At 34.1% G+C, this 16,892-nt stretch overlaps 1 protein-coding gene across 1 annotated transcript in view; it reads left to right on the top strand.

Moving 5' to 3' along the window:
- The window catches only part of SWEETIE (HEAT repeat-containing protein), a 37,181-nt gene that overhangs the window by 4,756 nt on the left and 15,533 nt on the right, over nt 1-16,892 (top strand). Inside the window, exons 4-20 of the mRNA XM_089785220.1 lie at nt 91-195; nt 4,936-5,025; nt 5,183-5,263; nt 6,717-6,785; nt 7,121-7,246; nt 9,876-9,979; nt 10,138-10,270; nt 10,395-10,501; nt 11,793-11,903; nt 12,047-12,214; nt 12,356-12,442; nt 12,665-12,758; nt 13,216-13,284; nt 13,429-13,551; nt 13,625-13,693; nt 13,780-13,884; nt 14,129-14,217. Coding sequence (XP_089641346.1) covers nt 91-195; nt 4,936-5,025; nt 5,183-5,263; nt 6,717-6,785; nt 7,121-7,246; nt 9,876-9,979; nt 10,138-10,270; nt 10,395-10,501; nt 11,793-11,903; nt 12,047-12,214; nt 12,356-12,442; nt 12,665-12,758; nt 13,216-13,284; nt 13,429-13,551; nt 13,625-13,693; nt 13,780-13,884; nt 14,129-14,217 — 1,730 coding nt within the window. The remainder of the gene's footprint in view (nt 1-90; nt 196-4,935; nt 5,026-5,182; nt 5,264-6,716; nt 6,786-7,120; nt 7,247-9,875; nt 9,980-10,137; nt 10,271-10,394; nt 10,502-11,792; nt 11,904-12,046; nt 12,215-12,355; nt 12,443-12,664; nt 12,759-13,215; nt 13,285-13,428; nt 13,552-13,624; nt 13,694-13,779; nt 13,885-14,128; nt 14,218-16,892) is intronic.

Raw genomic sequence — 16,892 nt, 5'->3', positions numbered from 1 at the left:
AGGGGCATACCTAATAGATTTTCCTATTTTATGAGGCTTAAAAATTATGATTATTTGGTGATACTTTATTCTTTGAGTTCAATCTTGCAGGCCATTCGTCTGAAGTATCTACATCCAGATATTGAACTTCAAAATTATGCTTTGAATGTTATGGACATGCTTCGTATGGATATGTCTGTTGATGCCCATGCACTGGTATGTAGTTGAGAAAATTGTATTCATTAAACTTTTATATTATTCTTAGTGATTAGATGGGAATATGATATGCTTTGACTCTGAGATAGCTCATTCTCTTATTTCTAGATTCTTTTATAGAGTGATAGATTGGAACAGAAAGAAAAAATGAGAGAATAAGGAAATTTGAAATGATATGCTTTGGTTAATCCTCTGTTTTACCTTTCTCGTGCACCTGCTGTATTCTTATCTGTCTTGCTGTCTGATATTCTCTCAGTTCCTAATTCATATTATGTTGAAGTATATAAAATAGAATTAACTCATGCTTGTCTTATAGTGGCCCATTTAAGGGAAGATTTAAGCATGGTAAAGTAACCATTGCAAACTTTTCTCATTTTTCAGACCCAATGTTTGTAAATTTTTTATTTTCTTTGGAAGGAAAAAAAAAGTTTTTTTCAAATTTTGTTTCATTATATTTTGGGGATGGGTTCTGACAGACAGTGCTGATAATCTGCGTAATATCAGATTTAAGCTTTTGGTAAATTTGAGAAATGTCTTAGTGAGTCCTTTATCTTTGGACAATCAATGCTTAGTGTTTTATTTTGTAGGAATGATGTTATAAAAGTTTGAAGCATTGCTAGTTTGACTTGTACTAAGGTGCTCTTTTATAAACTGAAAAATTAAATACTGAATTTGTGTTGTTTGTTATGTTGTGGAGAATTAAGTGCTGAATATAAATATATTGTTTGATAATTATAGATGCTGAATTCTGAAAATTATTCATTTTAATTTTTGCCCTTATTTTCATTACATTTTATATTATCACAAGTAAAATAAAATTCTTAATAACATATTTTGATTTGAATACAACTATTAAATATTGGAAAACATACAACTATTAATAAAAAATATTCATAAATAAAAATATCACCGAAATAAAAAAACGTAAATGTTTAAAATTAAGATCCAAAGTTGATATAATTCAAGTATTTAAATTTACTGAATAAGTAGTTGATTTGCTATTTGCTCTCTTAAGTTTATCATAAAATCAGATCAACTTTTGCTGCTCCTTCATTATTATTCTGAGGCATCCTCAAATTATCACCACCTTCATTATCAGCTGGCTCGAAGAGAGTATCAGTAATAGGTAATTTTCAGATGTAGTTATACATAGCTACACAAGCAATAACAATGTTCCTTTGTACTAGAATTTAACATGGGTTCTGCATTTAATATTAGTGCTGACAAGTGACCACAGCTGTTTAAGTCTAAAACCATTTTACATTTAAAACTAAATAAAAGTGTGCGTGTGTGTTTGTGTGTATTCCTATGGCCATAAGGATATGAAATAGAAGTCCCAACTGGATGTGTATCAATATAGTATATATTTTTTGGGATATAAAAGTAGTGACCTAATCATCTATCATCTTATAGAGAACAATATAAACCTTTAATTAACAACTACTAGTTGTTAAGGCCTAACAAAGCCTTGCACCAACAATTATGACAAAACAGGAGATATTAATTGCTGTCAATTATATCCAACAAAGACAAATGTTACAAATTTATGACATTAAGAGGTCAACTTAGGTATGCTAGAATTTTATATTCATCAACCAGCACTAATGTGCTTTAAAACAGCAACTCAATTTTTACCAACACATGAATTTCATATTGCAATATGTTGGCTACCTACATAAACAACACTTTAAAAGTTTACTACCATGTCATTACATAACTTGAATATCCTGACTACAACAAAGGGGCCTCGGCCCAACACATTAAGTTTTCAAATTACAGCTTTCTTTTCCAAACACAACTAGGCAGCGGAGTGACTCAAAGGGGAATAGCTAGGAGATGTCATTACCTATCCAACAAGGCTGATTTTCACTCACCAATGGAGTTCCCAATCGATCACTTATTTGCACATCGATTAAATGGGGTGAGTCTTTCATAAATCAGTGAGCGGGTGAGGAAAGGAAACAAGCATAGAGGGAAAATGCTAGCATCCTGCCATTGGAGCAGAAGGTTGGATCAAGAGGGTAAGAAGTCTAGTAGAGGGAAACAGAAATCTTTGAGCAATTTATTTAAGTCGAAGGGAGCTGTTGCATGTTGGGTTCCTTTTAAACTTGAGTAAACAGAGGGTTCTTTGAGGAGTCTTAAGCTCCACCATAGTATTTTGGGGTTGTGACATTTACCAAGAAGTGAAGAGAGACCCTTGGCTAGAGAGATTTGTTGGAGAATTGGTTTAAAAGTTAAAAAGGTAAGAATGGTGAGTTAAATGTAGGACTTAAGCTTTGAATCTCATTGCTAGTGGAATGTTATTAAAATTATTAAATGTTTTGGAAATATTTGTTGCTAGGAGGCTGGATAAAGCAAAAGAAATAGCTATGGGAAAAGGGAAATTAAAGGTCCAAAATACAAGTTTTATTGAAACTAGGTGGCTTTCCAAAGATAAGCGAGTTAGAAACAAAATGTGGCATGTAATTGTGATGTTGAAATTCTGGTTGAAAGCTAGTTTGAAATCTAAGTTGAAGTGTTAAGAATGTTGATATACAGATTTGGTTGAAAGCCTAAAGGCTTGCTGGAAGTGTTGGAAATAAAAAGAGCCAAATCGAGTTAGAAGAAGTACTAATTAGTGATAAAAGGGAGTAAGAAGAATTGATAAATTCCCACCAACTAGGTGAGTGGGTGTATTGGTTTTGAACTTATATTCCTAATATATATTTTTATATATAATTATGTTCAATTGGCTGTCTACTTATGCTATAGAAATCTGTTTGTATTGATGTTATATTGGGAAGCACGAGTTGGTAGATGAATTTTGGTGTGCTTGTTTTTAAATGTGATTTGAAAAGTGAACTGTTTATATGTATGTATAAAATACTATACAGCTTTTTTGAAAAACATGGGGAAACAAGCCCTTGAGATATCGATTCTAGATTCTGTTGAAATAGGGTTCTTGGATTAGAGCCATTATAGGTTGTTTGGGAATTATCCAAGTAATCTTTCATAATTTCATGATTGGTGGTCAATCCATGCTGTTGCATATTACTTTTAATTTATTGAGCATTATAATTTGCATTACATTGTTTTTGAATGTTGATATTGCAAACTCACATGGAGGGAATTTACCAATTTTTCTTACTCCTCTTTTTCACAGTTTAGTGCTTCTTTTAACTCAATTTGACTCTTTTTATTTCCTACACTTACAGCAAGCCTTTAGGCTTTCAATCGAATCTATCTTTGGGGAGCCAAGTAGCTCGAATAAAACTTGTATTTCGGACCTTTATTTTCTCTTTTTCCAGCAGCTATTTCTTTTGCTTTATCAAGACTCTTAGCAACAAATATTTCAAAAACATTTAATAATTTTAATTCCATACCATTAGCAAGGAGATTCAAAGCTTAAGCCCTACATTTAACTCATTATTCTTAACTTTTTAACTTTTAAATCAATTCTCCAAACAAATCTTCAACAAGTCTTTCCAGCCGAGGGCCTTTCTTTATTGCATAAAATCAATATTGGCACTTAGCCATTCTTTACTTAAACACATTCATTAAACTCAAAGCTGTTACCTTCTTGGTGAATGTCACAGCTCCAAATTACTATGGTGGAGCTTCAAACTTAAATAAATTTCTTAATAGCATTAAGATAGATTTGAAAAGTTGTCCCTCGCCAACTACTTATTGGCTCAGTATTAATAGATTTGACTTATAAATTCAAGAAACCTTCAATTGATTTCTAACCAAAATTTTCATTCATAAGGCTGATCCGTGCTTGAGGGCCTTAGATGACTCGTCTAATCACTGAACATGCTGGCAACTGGTGGGGATCCAGCTATTGGCTTGAAATTGTTCCATTAAGATAAATGAGATTTGCAATAATAATCCTCCTTTTTGGATAAAAGGCAGGAATGAGATTTGCATTTGGTCTATTAAGTGGCACTTATTAGGTAATGCTGTGTGAGAAATTGTGGGAAAGTTCTGTATTGAGGAGAATAACATTCTTTTGTTGGAAAAGTATAAGAACACTAATTTAGAGGGTTGATGTTGGCATCAATTTCTTTGCCGTTTTCAAACAGAAGGGCAGGATGGCTAACGGCGCATTGTATCTGTATTATGCTTCCTCTTGGATTAACTTCACCTAATCACTATTCGGCAATTTAGAAGTAAAATCCTAGAGGCTACATCAATAAGATTAGCCCAACTGAAATATAAGTACAAGAAATTCTCAAATGGAATAGCCATAAATCTGTGATTAATGTTTTTTTTCTAGATTCTCATACTTTCTTGCAATCCAAACATTATCCTCTAGAATTATATTATTGTGACAATCATCTTTGTAGACTATATATGAATAAAGAAAAAAAAAAGAAGAAACCAATGAGAAGGTAAGTCATAGAAATATAAGATCTTGTGAGAATGCTGGACTAGGGTGCAATCAACTTAGAAGAGAGTTTAGGGTTTGAGAGAATCCCCTTACATTAAACAACAAAATGAGAATGAAGAAGCTTTGGAGAAAAACTTAATTATTTATAGCAGTAATGTAGTCCAAAAAGAAAATTTTAAGTGAAATTGACTGAGTGTGTTCTACATCAGGTGATAAGGAGCTCTCTATCTACTTATTTCAACATTTTTTTATTAAAAGAATTCTATTAAGTAGAATTTAATATGGGTTATCAAACGCATTATCAAACAGAATTATGATGTGATATTGTGGTTTCCTTTGAAAGCTAATGAACTTTACCTGTTTCACTGAAGGCATGTGTTCTCTATATCCTTCGTGTTGGTGTAACTGATCAGATGACAGAACCTACTCAAAGGAGCTTTACAGTTTTCCTTGGAAAGCAGGTGTGCTACAAGTGTTTCATTCTCTGCCTTCAGTCTTTATGATTTTTTTTTTTAATGTTTCACATTGCATATTATGGTATCTGTTCCGAAGGTGCTGTTTAACTTTTTTTTTTTTTGGTGTTTTGGGGTGGGGGGGTATGGTGTTGGAAACTTGCAGCTTCAATCTCCAGAGGCCACCCCTTCCATGAAAATTGCCGCTCTACGTACACTATCATATACTTTGAAAACTTTAGGAGAGGTACATTGTTTATGCAAATTTATCTTCTTTCCTCAATGAATTTTTTTTATTAAATCTTGGGTGATAAAATTTTTAATAGTTAGTTTTCTAGTCCTCTTTTCGGATGAATTCTCCAGATAGATCATGATGTGTGCGTATATATTTTTGAAGAAGTTGAGTTACTCATTTTATGTTCTACATTATACCACATGATTTGAATAACATAAAAATATTATAAAATAGTCATAAATTTGGAGTGTAATTGCATTTGATGCTTTTTTAGCATCAGAAAAGGTGCTAACTTGCTCTCATCATCAAGCTTTCTAAGCTTGATATGTATTTTGATTTTCAAGAAAGGTGAAAATTTTTGGAAAATGAAATTACTACCATGGATATAGATATGGATAGATTATTGGTATAAATTGTGGAGATACAAACACATAATATAGAAAACTTCTTTCAACTTTTTATAAACTATGTGTCATCTTTGTTTCATGGACTCAGCCACTTTTAATTGAGGTACCTTGTGTTGCAACTACACGGCATTGCATAGAGGTATGGAATTGTGTCACCTTCCCCGCTAATGCTAGAGACACACAATGGCATTTGTTGTCAAAGCACCATCATAGGCAGAGTATGGTTCAGTTAGAAAAATCTTGTGTTGTCTGAGGAATATTTGACAATCAGAGATGCTAATCAGGTAGGTAGGATGGGGTTAGGGATGGGTTAATTTGGTTTTCATCATTATGGGCTTTAGTTGTTTTAGGTTTCAGGTCGATGGAGATCAGGTTGCAGGTCAATGGCTTGGGTTTTTGGGTTCTGATAAGCTTTTTCCATTTCTGCTTTTGAAGCCAATTGCATTTGAGTTCTGTTATGTTCAGATTTGAGCTGTTGGCTTCTTAAGTTGATTCCAGTTCCGATTTTTGGGCTAGTCGTACTAGTTTAGTTCTGCCTTTACACTTCTTACCCAGCTAGTGGAACCAAACTGTTATTTTTGTTGTCAGCCTTAAGTTATTATTTGACCAAAAAAAAAAAAACTAAAGTTATTATGTTTGTCTTGGTGGTGCAGTTTAGCTGCTTCATTCCCACATCCATGAACATTTACGTATTTTGCAGGTTTTGCCAATGTAGCTGAATGGAAATAGGTCATTGCTAAGTAGGTGATTATGACCCAAATCTTTTTCTTCCTACTTGAGAATATTGTGAATTGCTCTTAGCCTAACTCTCTTGACTGCATTGTGGCTAGATCTAGCTACCTATTGAAATTTAATTCTAATCTGGGCAATACACTTTGGGAAGTGATGAACGCATGATTTATTAGTTTTCTTGGGGTGCATAGAAATGCTAATATACCTATTTTGTTTGGCTTTTGTATGTTAGTTCATGACATAATAGGATTTAAGAAAATCTGACATTAGGGCTATTTGTATGTTTAATCACGTTAATGTTGTGAACTCAATATTTCTTTATGTAGGTTCCACATGAATTCAAGGAAGTTTTGGATAACACAGTTGTTGCAGCAGTATCTCACTCTTCTGAGCTTGTAAGCTCTTAATTATGTATCTCTTACGTTTACCGAAGTTAAACATATTTAGATGCATTCAGAGGTCTTATAAGTTATGAATATGTAGTTGGTTTTATTATTTTGTATATTATTGAAATTGTTAGAAAGAAGATCCCATTCATCTATGTTGAAATAAAATGGAAATAGACAAGCATACATCTCAAAAAGTGACTTTGATTTTGGCACGCGATTTATGGATGGGAAATTAAATTGTATTTTGTAAAATTTAGCATTAATGTTCTAACCTTCCTCTTGTTATTTTTACAATATCCTGTCTCTGCATAATATAATATTATTTGGATATTTATGGATAGGTACGTGTTGAGGCTGCTTTGACATTGCGTGCATTGGCTGAGGTTGATCCCACTTGTGTTGGTGGTTTGATATCTTATGGGGTGACCACACTAAATGCTTTAAGGGAAAGTGTTTCCTTTGAAAAGGTAATTTTAGTAATTTGGCATAAAAGCTTCTATATTTGGGCTGTCATGTGAATGTTCATTTGTCACTGTTATTCACTGAAATTCATTTTAAACCCATGGTTTTAAATATTTTATATAACCACTTGTGGTTTATACTGCTAATCAAACATTTGTGTTTTGTTAAAATTTTACACAAGTTGACTAAATTGCCCTTCTTTTCATATTTAGAATTTTTTAATCTTAATTTAAGTAGAAAAAAGAGCAAGGTCATATGAAAATCAACCTGATTGTTTCACTAATATAACTACTGTTATACTTTTAGAGGTATATTAAGGTGAAAAAGAGTAAAATATATGAATATCTCATTTTAGTTGAAGGTCTAATGTTGTCGCCTCCTTGAGTAGCAGAGTTAATCATAATGAATTCAGTGTCACTTTTGAAACCAAACGCTGCAAATTGAGTTCTGCCTAAATGATATAAAACAAGGAGGAGGAAGAGATCCCTTGACTAGCATATTTCCATCCTCCATCACCTAATTATGAGGGATAAAGTATAATTTTCCCCATTTATTACATTTCCCATGTTCAGTCTAGGATCTCTCCTGATTTGCTTAACTATATGAAGGTCAGTAATTTTTTTTTCTCTTGGTTTAATCAGTAATGCTGTATCAAATTATGCTAATTTCATAATTTTAGTGATAAAGAATGTGAGCATTTTCTTCTGTGTTCTCCTCTGGGGTGTGTATACTAATTTCTGTAATGACCAGAAACACCCATTTACATTCACATCTGTGCACTCACTCGTGCATAGACAGAATGTAGGCCTTGCATTAATTGATATTGAAAAATTTCACCTTAGAAGCTTTTGTTTCTCCTCTCAAATGAAAAGTGTTCCAAATATTTTGGTTAAGCCATAGTAGTGAATCTCATTATTCTGTGCTTACCTTACTATGCTGTAATTGCATTTAGCTGTAGGCATGTAAGAACTGTTTCGACATCAATAACCAGGGATCATGATTTCTAGTTAACTGTGATATACCTATATTATAGCAAATTTCAAGTTTTATGTACTGGATGAAGAGAACTGTTAGGGTTTGATAGGTCAGGATAGCAGAACTTAAATCTCTGTCCATCATTATGTCTGCAATGATCAATTTAGCATAGCCTGATACATATTGTTCTTCTTTTATACATGGTCATTCTTATCTCATTGTTGGATGCGATGTTTCTACATCCAAAATGATCATGGTATAAAGTAACCAAGTTTTGGAGATTCTGAAATTTTTCCTAAGTTTTTTCTAACCACTTACGTATAGAGGATGTAAATTTGTAACAAAACTCTCATATTTTACGCACTGTAACATGCCATGACTCTGGATTTTGTTGATAAACATATGTTATCTCATCTGCGAAGTTCTAACTTCAAACACAGACTATCCTCCTGTCAAATATCTCCATTTTGTAAACTAAATTGGTACCCATCTGGAGGGATCGATATCTGATGTGCCATGTATAATCAGGCAATTTCTAATGTTAAGATTCTTCAGATATCAGTTATGTTGGTGTCTTTTAGCTATGTGGTTCTCTTTTGGTTTTAGGGATCCTTGGCGTTGATTAGGGTTCAATATCTGTGGTTCAAACTTGTTGATGATTGCAAATGAAAATAACAAAAAGCTGGAATTGAAATAATTTGGAATCCTTCTTTGTTTTTAAAAGTCTGGCATACATTGATTTCAACAAATGTCAAGGTTGCTGCATGTTGTTAGGACATGAATGCAACATCAGTTTACCATAGCATGATTCCATGCTAGCATGTTTTTCTGCTTCTATATGTTTTAGCATTTGTTTTAGTAATTATTTGCCATTGTTGTGCATAATGTCTGAAGGTTAGCAAATGCCCTCAAATTTTGAGGGAGAAATTATCCCCACTTCTTGTCAATAATAAAGCTTTTACAGGGTTCAATTGTAAAAAAGAACTCTCAGCTGATTCCTAGCTTCATGTGTTCCATCTCTCTTATCTTCCTCTTTCTTCGCTATCATTCTCCTTTTCTATTTGTCTTTGCGGTCCTTTCTTTTTCTTTAATTAAGCAACAAGAGAAAACTCTTGCTGTTGGTGGTTTTACCTTATCCGAGTTGTAAGGCACCATCATGTTAGTGAGGGGAATGAAAAGATTTTCCTTATGCTTAAAACATTTTGTCGATATAGAAATCTTGAAACATACAAAATAAATGTGATAAATCACAAGATTGTCTGTTAGAAATATTATTTAGCTGAGTAATGAGTGAAAATTGATTATGGGAAAGGAGAGCAGTGTTTTTCTCTTTCCTCATAGCAAATTCTGGCAAGTTTTATTCTTAATGCCCTTACTTTTGATGATGGGGCATCTTATTATTATTTTTTTTAAAAAGTGGAGTGATACTATCCTCCAACCAAAGGTGGGGAAGTCACCAATTTTCTTCAAACTATTCACTCTTTTCTTCTTCCATCTATTTCTGTTTCTCCATTTGCTCATTAGTGATTTATTTATAATATAGTGTTACTGTCACTTTTTTTATTTTATTTTTTTGTGTTTTTCACATATTGCAAGTTTTTTTTTTTCTTGATGATTTTAAAATGTATTTAATTAAGTATTTTAATCCATTGTGTCCAGGGAAGCAATTTGAAAGTTGAGCTTGATTCTTTGCATGGGCAAGCAACAGTTTTGGCTGCTTTAGTTTCCATTTCACCAAAATTACCTCTTGGTTATCCAGCTAGGTAATGTTCTTTTATGACAGTATACTTTCTATGTTCTCCAAAATTCTAAAGTTGTACTTCTTGAGACCTTAGTCAAAATAATCTATTGACACTATATTTTTGGTTCCTACTCTATTGGGTAGTTTAACTTGGAAGTATTTACATGATATTGTCTGTAGATTGCCCAAGTCAGTTCTTGAAGTTTCGAGGAAAATGCTGACTGAATCTAGTAGAAATGCTGTTACTGCCATGGTGGAAGAAGAAGCTGGGTGGTTACTCTTATCATCATTACTATCTGCTATGCCAAAGGAGGTATAGAGTTGTTTCTCTTCTGGGTCATTTTCGTTTCTTTCCTTTTTTTTCCTGGACAAGCATATGCTGGTCATTTTCTGTAATCAGTATTAGTATTTTATGATTCTATTTTTGATGCATGCAGGAGCTTGAGGATCAGGTCTTTGATATTCTTTCCTTGTGGGCTGACCTTTTCAGCGGAAACCCAGAAGATGTTGTTAGACAAAGTGGAGATTTACAATCTAGGATTTGGTAAACCAATGGATAAGTGTGTTGTTCTGTACTGGCTTATGTTATTTGCTATGATTAGTTGTGACTCTTATGCTTCCGCTGTCTGTCTTGGCTTTTATGTTGTATTACTCCCATGGTTTTATCTAACCTAGATTTTACATGGTAGCTTGTCCGACTATTGTCAGACAAACTCAAATTATAGTACTTAAGATGTTTTTGTTGCAATATACTTCATTCCTTTCTTTGTCCTGGATAGATTTTATTTTATTTTTGACTTTGGCACATAGTCCTGGAGAAATATTTGATTAATTTTTTCTTTCACATTTAAAATTTATTGATTTCCATAATAGTGTGGATTATTTTTAATCTTCAAATGCCAAAGAAAGTGAAAAATTAAAAGAAAAATAAAATCATAAGTTATAAAATTTGAGGTCCACAAAGAATGCAGGTCATTATTTTGTGATGTATTGAAAGGAGACTAGGCATTAAATTTGGGTGAAACTTAAGCCATCCTGATTATTAACTATATCATGACCAGACTCCTCAAATAACATTATAAGCTTTGAATGTGAACATAGACATTGTGGTATATGGCTGCTTCCAGTTGGGATAGGGTTAAGTTAAATTTGCAGGTAAATCCTTACTTTTTCTTTCCAGATTTATCTGACAAAGGAGTTAGTAGCTGGCTGTATGTGTCCAGAATTCGACAACTATAATTTCTTTTTAACTTGAAGTATCGCAATATTAAGAATTTGATCTTGATACTCTTAGGTTTGGACACTTACTTAGAAGTTGGCATTTTTGAAACCTTGCCACCCCAGCACTCCCAAAAGCAGCTCTTCCTTATACTCTCCTTTGATCTTCTGAGATTTTACTTGTTTTAGTTTCATTTGCCCCCAAATTTTTTTTCCTCTTTTGGGGCCAGTGCTTGCTTTCAGGCTCGTCATTGGCAGCCTTTATGGGACGGATCGAATTGATATTTTAAAAAAATGGAATAAGTGCTTGGTCCAACTGGGCATGGTGATGAAACTTTTTTGCTGTTCCATCGCCTGTTATTCTGTCCTAAGAATCTGAATGAAATTCATTCCATCTTGTCATTTATAACAAAATTCACTGATCTCTCTCTCTCTCTTTCTCTCACTCTCTCTTTCCTTTTTGTTTTCTTCTTCTTTCTTGAATGAAAAGTGTAGTCTTTCAAATCATTCTTAAATTACAGATTATTTTTATATTGAAAGGTATATTATTATGGTTTTTCTATTGATAAGTTGGTGCATAATTGGTTATTATCTTTTTCTGTCTTTCCTCTTTTTAGTGTGTGGTCTGCAGCAATTGATGCACTTACGTCATTTGTACGATGCTTTGTTTCATCCAATTCGACAATTAGTGGGATTTTACTTCAACCGGTGATGCTATACCTCAATAGGTATGGCTTAATATGCTTTTTATCCAACAAATCCCTCATCCCCTCTTTTATACTATTCTAGCATAACATATTATTATATTATAAATTTGAGTTCCATTGCACAACTGCATGTACAGAATTTTTTAATATGCATTGCAAAGCAGGGCTTTGTCCTATATCTCTCTGTTGGTAGCCAAAGAACAACCAAATATTAAGCCTGCAATGGACGTATTCATTATCAGAACACTAATGGCCTATCAGTCCCTTCCTGATCCTATGGCCTATAAGAGTGACCATTCTCGGATTATTCAACTATGCACAGTTCCCTATAGGTAATTACTTGAATCATATTACTTATTCCATCTTTTCATTTTTTCTTTTTTGAAAATGATGAAGAGTCAGATATTTTGTTCTCTTGAAAACATGAATGATCGATTTGGCTGTTTGCTCCTTCATCTTGTGCTATGACAAAGAAATGCTTCTGGATGTGAGGAAAGCTCATGCTTAAGGTTCCTGTTGGACAGAAGAGATGCATGGTTGGGCCCTTGGATTCCTGGCAGGTGTCTGACTTTCTTTTTGTGATAATTTTTCTTTTTCTTAAGTTTTGTTAGATATGGTAGTATTTGTTAATTAAGGTTCTTCACATCCTTTCGTGTTTTAACTAGCTTGACAACATTCAATTTTGCATCTATTTTTTATTTTTAGCCATTTTTTTGACTTAAATTCATTTCTTCAATCATAAAATTTAAGAGTTTTCCTCCTTGTTGGTTGTCTTTTCTCAGGGATTGGTTTGAAGATGAACTTCGTGCTTTTCAAGGAGGAAAAGATGGGCTCATGCCTTGTGTATGGGATAATGAAATTTTGAGTTTTCCTCAGGTAATTAGTTATTTTTTGTACCTCAGCTTTGGTAATGGGGGAGGGCTGAGTGAGAGCACTGAGATCATTTTGATAGGAGCATAGAAAGTATTCAATTTGTTCCTCTGTATCCTTTGTTTCCCTCTGCTACCATCTTCTGTTATCCATCATGGTAAAGATTCTTAGCTCATATGTTTAGTATGTTTTGCAAGCTTCAGTGCATACTGTTTATCCCACCTTCTTGTGTTTTTCCATCTATGCAGCCAAGAAAATTTCTCTCTCTTAATTCAGATGCAACCTGAGTGGCTATCTTTTCAAATATAACTTATGGGTCATGCTCATATACACACGATTTTGTGTTTTCAGACTAATCTTTTACTTTTCCTTTAATTCAGATGGCATATATTTTTTCTCCATGACCAATGATTTAGTACTTGCTAACACTTTTTGTTTTTTGTTTTTATTTAATTTTGGGTAGCCGGAGACTATAAATAAGATGTTGGTAAATCAAATGCTTCTGTGCTTTGGAATCATATTTGCTGCTCAGGTAAGATTATCCTATGTTGTTTGGTGTTTAATTATCTTTGTTTCATTTAAAATTATACTATGTTGTTTGGTGTTTGGTTTTCTTTGTTTCACTTAAAACTCTTCTCCAAATTATTTCAACATAAGCTGGATTGTCAAATGGCAGAGTAGTGGTGGTATGCTGTCACTTCTTGGAATGATGGAGCAGTGTCTAAAAGCCGGGAAAAAGCAACCATGGCATGCTGCAAGTGTAACCAATATATGTGTGGGGTTACTTGCTGGGTTGAAGGTGCTTGCTATTCTCGTATATTATGTGTAGAAAAATCTTTGTGGGGATATAACCCTAGATATATTAACCTCAGGCTTTGCTCGCATTACGTCCGCAATCATTAGAGCTAGAGATATTAAATTTGGCTCAATCTATTTTTAAGGTACAAATCTCTTGTCAGAAATATTGATTTTTATTGCATTATTGAGAATAAGTTTCATTTAGTTGTGCCTTGTTTTGATTTGATAGGGTATACTAATTGAGGGAGACATTTGTGCATCACAACGTAGGGCATCATCAGAGGGTCTTGGTCTTTTAGCTCGCCTTGGAAGTGATATCTTCACAGCCCGGATGGTCAGTTCCATATTGTGTTATTCATGCTGCATTTTGCTGTATCCTTTTGTTAAAAATGGGCCTGTGAGATACTGAGAACAATGCATTTGAGTTTATTGACACCTAATGCTCACAGTTGCCAAAATTGTATGAGTGTTTGAATGGTTCGATTTGATTTGATTAAATAGCATTTTTATTTGACTTGAATCCAATATGAGGATATAAGTAATTAAGCAATTTTTATTGGTTTATTTTTGTTATGCAGACTCGATTGTTGCTTGGAGAGCTAAATGGTATAACAGATTCAAATTATGCTGGCTCAATCGCTCTTTCCCTTGGATGCATTCATCGCAGGTGAAATTTCCAAACTTTTTGCCGATTTTCTTTGTATCTGTTCCTTTTTTTGAACTTTGTTGTAATTGCTTTTATCTTCATAGGCTTATTATGATTTTGGTTGCAAATAAGTGTTTTTATGTCTGAGTTCTTTTGCTAAGAAGTGGGTTGTTAGCTTTTAATTGAAGAGTGAAGATAGGTGTAAGGTTAATCTATTTAATATCAAATTTATCCACAAAGTAAATTTTTTATCTCAGCTCCAATCATAATTCTGAGTATTGTAAACTACTTTCGTATATTTGATAGAAGGTCAATTTCCACAATCTGGCTGTTCTATTAATAATAGAATAGAGAATATGGAAAATACTAAAGCAGCCCTAAACCTACAATAGGCCTAACACATAACATATATATCAGTCTTTAACACTCCCCCTCAAGCTGGGGCATAGATATTGATCATGCCCAGCTTGTTACAAATATAATCAATTCTAACTCGAAAGATTCTTAGTAAACAAATCTGCTAACTGCTCTCCTGTGCTCACATAGGAAGTAGATATCAATTTCTGTTGAATCTTCCCTTGTACAAAATGAAAATCAACCTCAAGATGTTTTGTGCTTTCATGAAAAACTGGATTAGAAGAAATATGCATAGCTGCCTGATTATCACACCACGATCTCATAAGAGATGAATCTGAAAAACCAATTTCCTCCAACAAATGACGAATCCACATAAGCTCACAGGTAGTTTGTACCATAGCGTGATACACGGACTCTGCACTAGACCTTGATACCACATTCTGCTTCTAACTCTTCCATGATACCAAATTTCCTCCCACAAACCCACAACATCCTGTTGTAAATTTCCTATCATCTGGTGACCCAGCCCAATCGGCATTAGTAAAGCCGTCAACTTGAGTATGTCCATGATCTCCATATACAACTCTTTTGTCTGGTGTCCCTTTTAAATGCTTAAGAATACGAACCAAAGCATCCCAATGAATAGTAGTAGGCGCTGACATGAATTGACTTACTACGCACTGGAAAAAGAAACATCAAGACGAGTCGCTGTCAAATAATTCTTTTCGCAACTAACCGTCTATATTTTTAAGGATCTGCAAATGCCTCCCCCCTCTCTTGCCATAAGCTTCACACTTGAGTCCATAGAAGTCTCACAAGGCTTTGCTCCAAGCAATCCAACATCTTTGAGCAAATCTAGTTCATACTTTCTTTGGCAGAGAAATATACCCTTCTTGGAGCGAGTTACTTCAATCCCTAGAAAGTATTTTAGGGAACCTAAGTCTTTCGTCTGAAATTTTTCTTGAAGAAAAAGGGTAAGATCATGAATACCTTGTTCATCACTACCTGTAATCACAATATCATCAACATAAACAGCTAGCAAACACAACCATTGTCAGTATGTCGAAAGAACAGAGTATGATTGCATGAAGTTCGCAACAATCCAAACTCCAATACCGCATCACTAAACCTCCCAAACCAAGCTCTAGGAGATTGTTTCAACCCATACAATGATATTCTCAACTTGCATACTTTACCAAACTCCACCTGAGCAACAAACCCAAGTGGTTGCTCCATATACACCTCGTCCTGTAAGTCACTGTGAAGAAATTGATTCTTCTCATCCAATTGGTATAAAGGCCAATTGGGAGTAGCTGCTAAAGAAAGAAATATAATAACAGAGGTTAATTTAGCTACAGGAGAAAATGCGTATAATCCACACCATAAGTTTGAGTATAACCCTTAGCTACCAATTGGGCTTTAAATCTGGCAATAGTACCATTCACCTTTATTGTATAAACCCACTTTCACCAATGACCCTTTTGCCTGATGGAAGAGAAATTAAATTCCAAGTACCATTAGTCTCAAGAGCCAACATTTCCTCTTCCATAGCTGTTTGCCAACCATCATGAGATAATGTCTCAGTAAGAGTCTTTGGAAGTGAAACTGAATCAAGAGAAGCAACAAAGGAATGAGAAGAATGAGAAAGATTATCATAGGACGCAAAAGAAGAGATGGAATGAGTGCGCTGACATTTACCTTTTCGGAGAGCAATAAGGAGATCAAGATCAGAATCTACTGATGTAGAAGTTGGTATGAGAAGTGAATCTGACGACGTATCTACTAGTTGAAGAAGTGCTGCATTGGTGCCATGACGACAGGTGTACACCTGTGTGATAGGAGGTCGAGATGAAAGAGATGGAGCATCAAGGCTAGGATTGCTCATTATATAAATCAAGAAATCATCTGCTGGGTCAGTCCCAGCAACAAAGGAAGGAAGACTAGCAAAGAAAGGACTATACTCAAAGAATGTGACATCACGAGAAACATGATACTTGCCCAACTCTGGTGAGTAACAACGATAACCTTTCTGTGTACGTGAATAACCTAAGAATATACATTTTAATGAACGAGGATTGAGCTTACTAAAAAGGGGTCACATATCTTGAACTAAACAAGTTAAACCAAATATCTTGGGAGGTATAGGAAGTATGGACTGGTTTGGAGACAAGATATAAAATGGTGTTTGGTCTTGAATAACAGATGAAGGCATTTGTTTAATAAGAAAAGCAGCTGTATGAACAACATCAGCCCAAAAAACTTTAGGAACTCATTCAAAACGTTAAGGCTCTAGCAACTTCCATAAGATGACGATTTTTTTCTCTGCTACTCCATTTTGC

This window comes from Theobroma umbraticum, unplaced genomic scaffold, assembly GCF_002168275.2.
Source record: "Theobroma umbraticum cultivar Fairchild unplaced genomic scaffold, ASM216827v3 scaffold_12.1, whole genome shotgun sequence".
Lineage (NCBI taxonomy): Eukaryota > Viridiplantae > Streptophyta > Magnoliopsida > Malvales > Malvaceae > Theobroma > Theobroma umbraticum.
The sequence above is the reverse complement of the archived record's forward strand: the minus strand, read 5'-3'. Positions and strand labels throughout refer to the sequence as shown.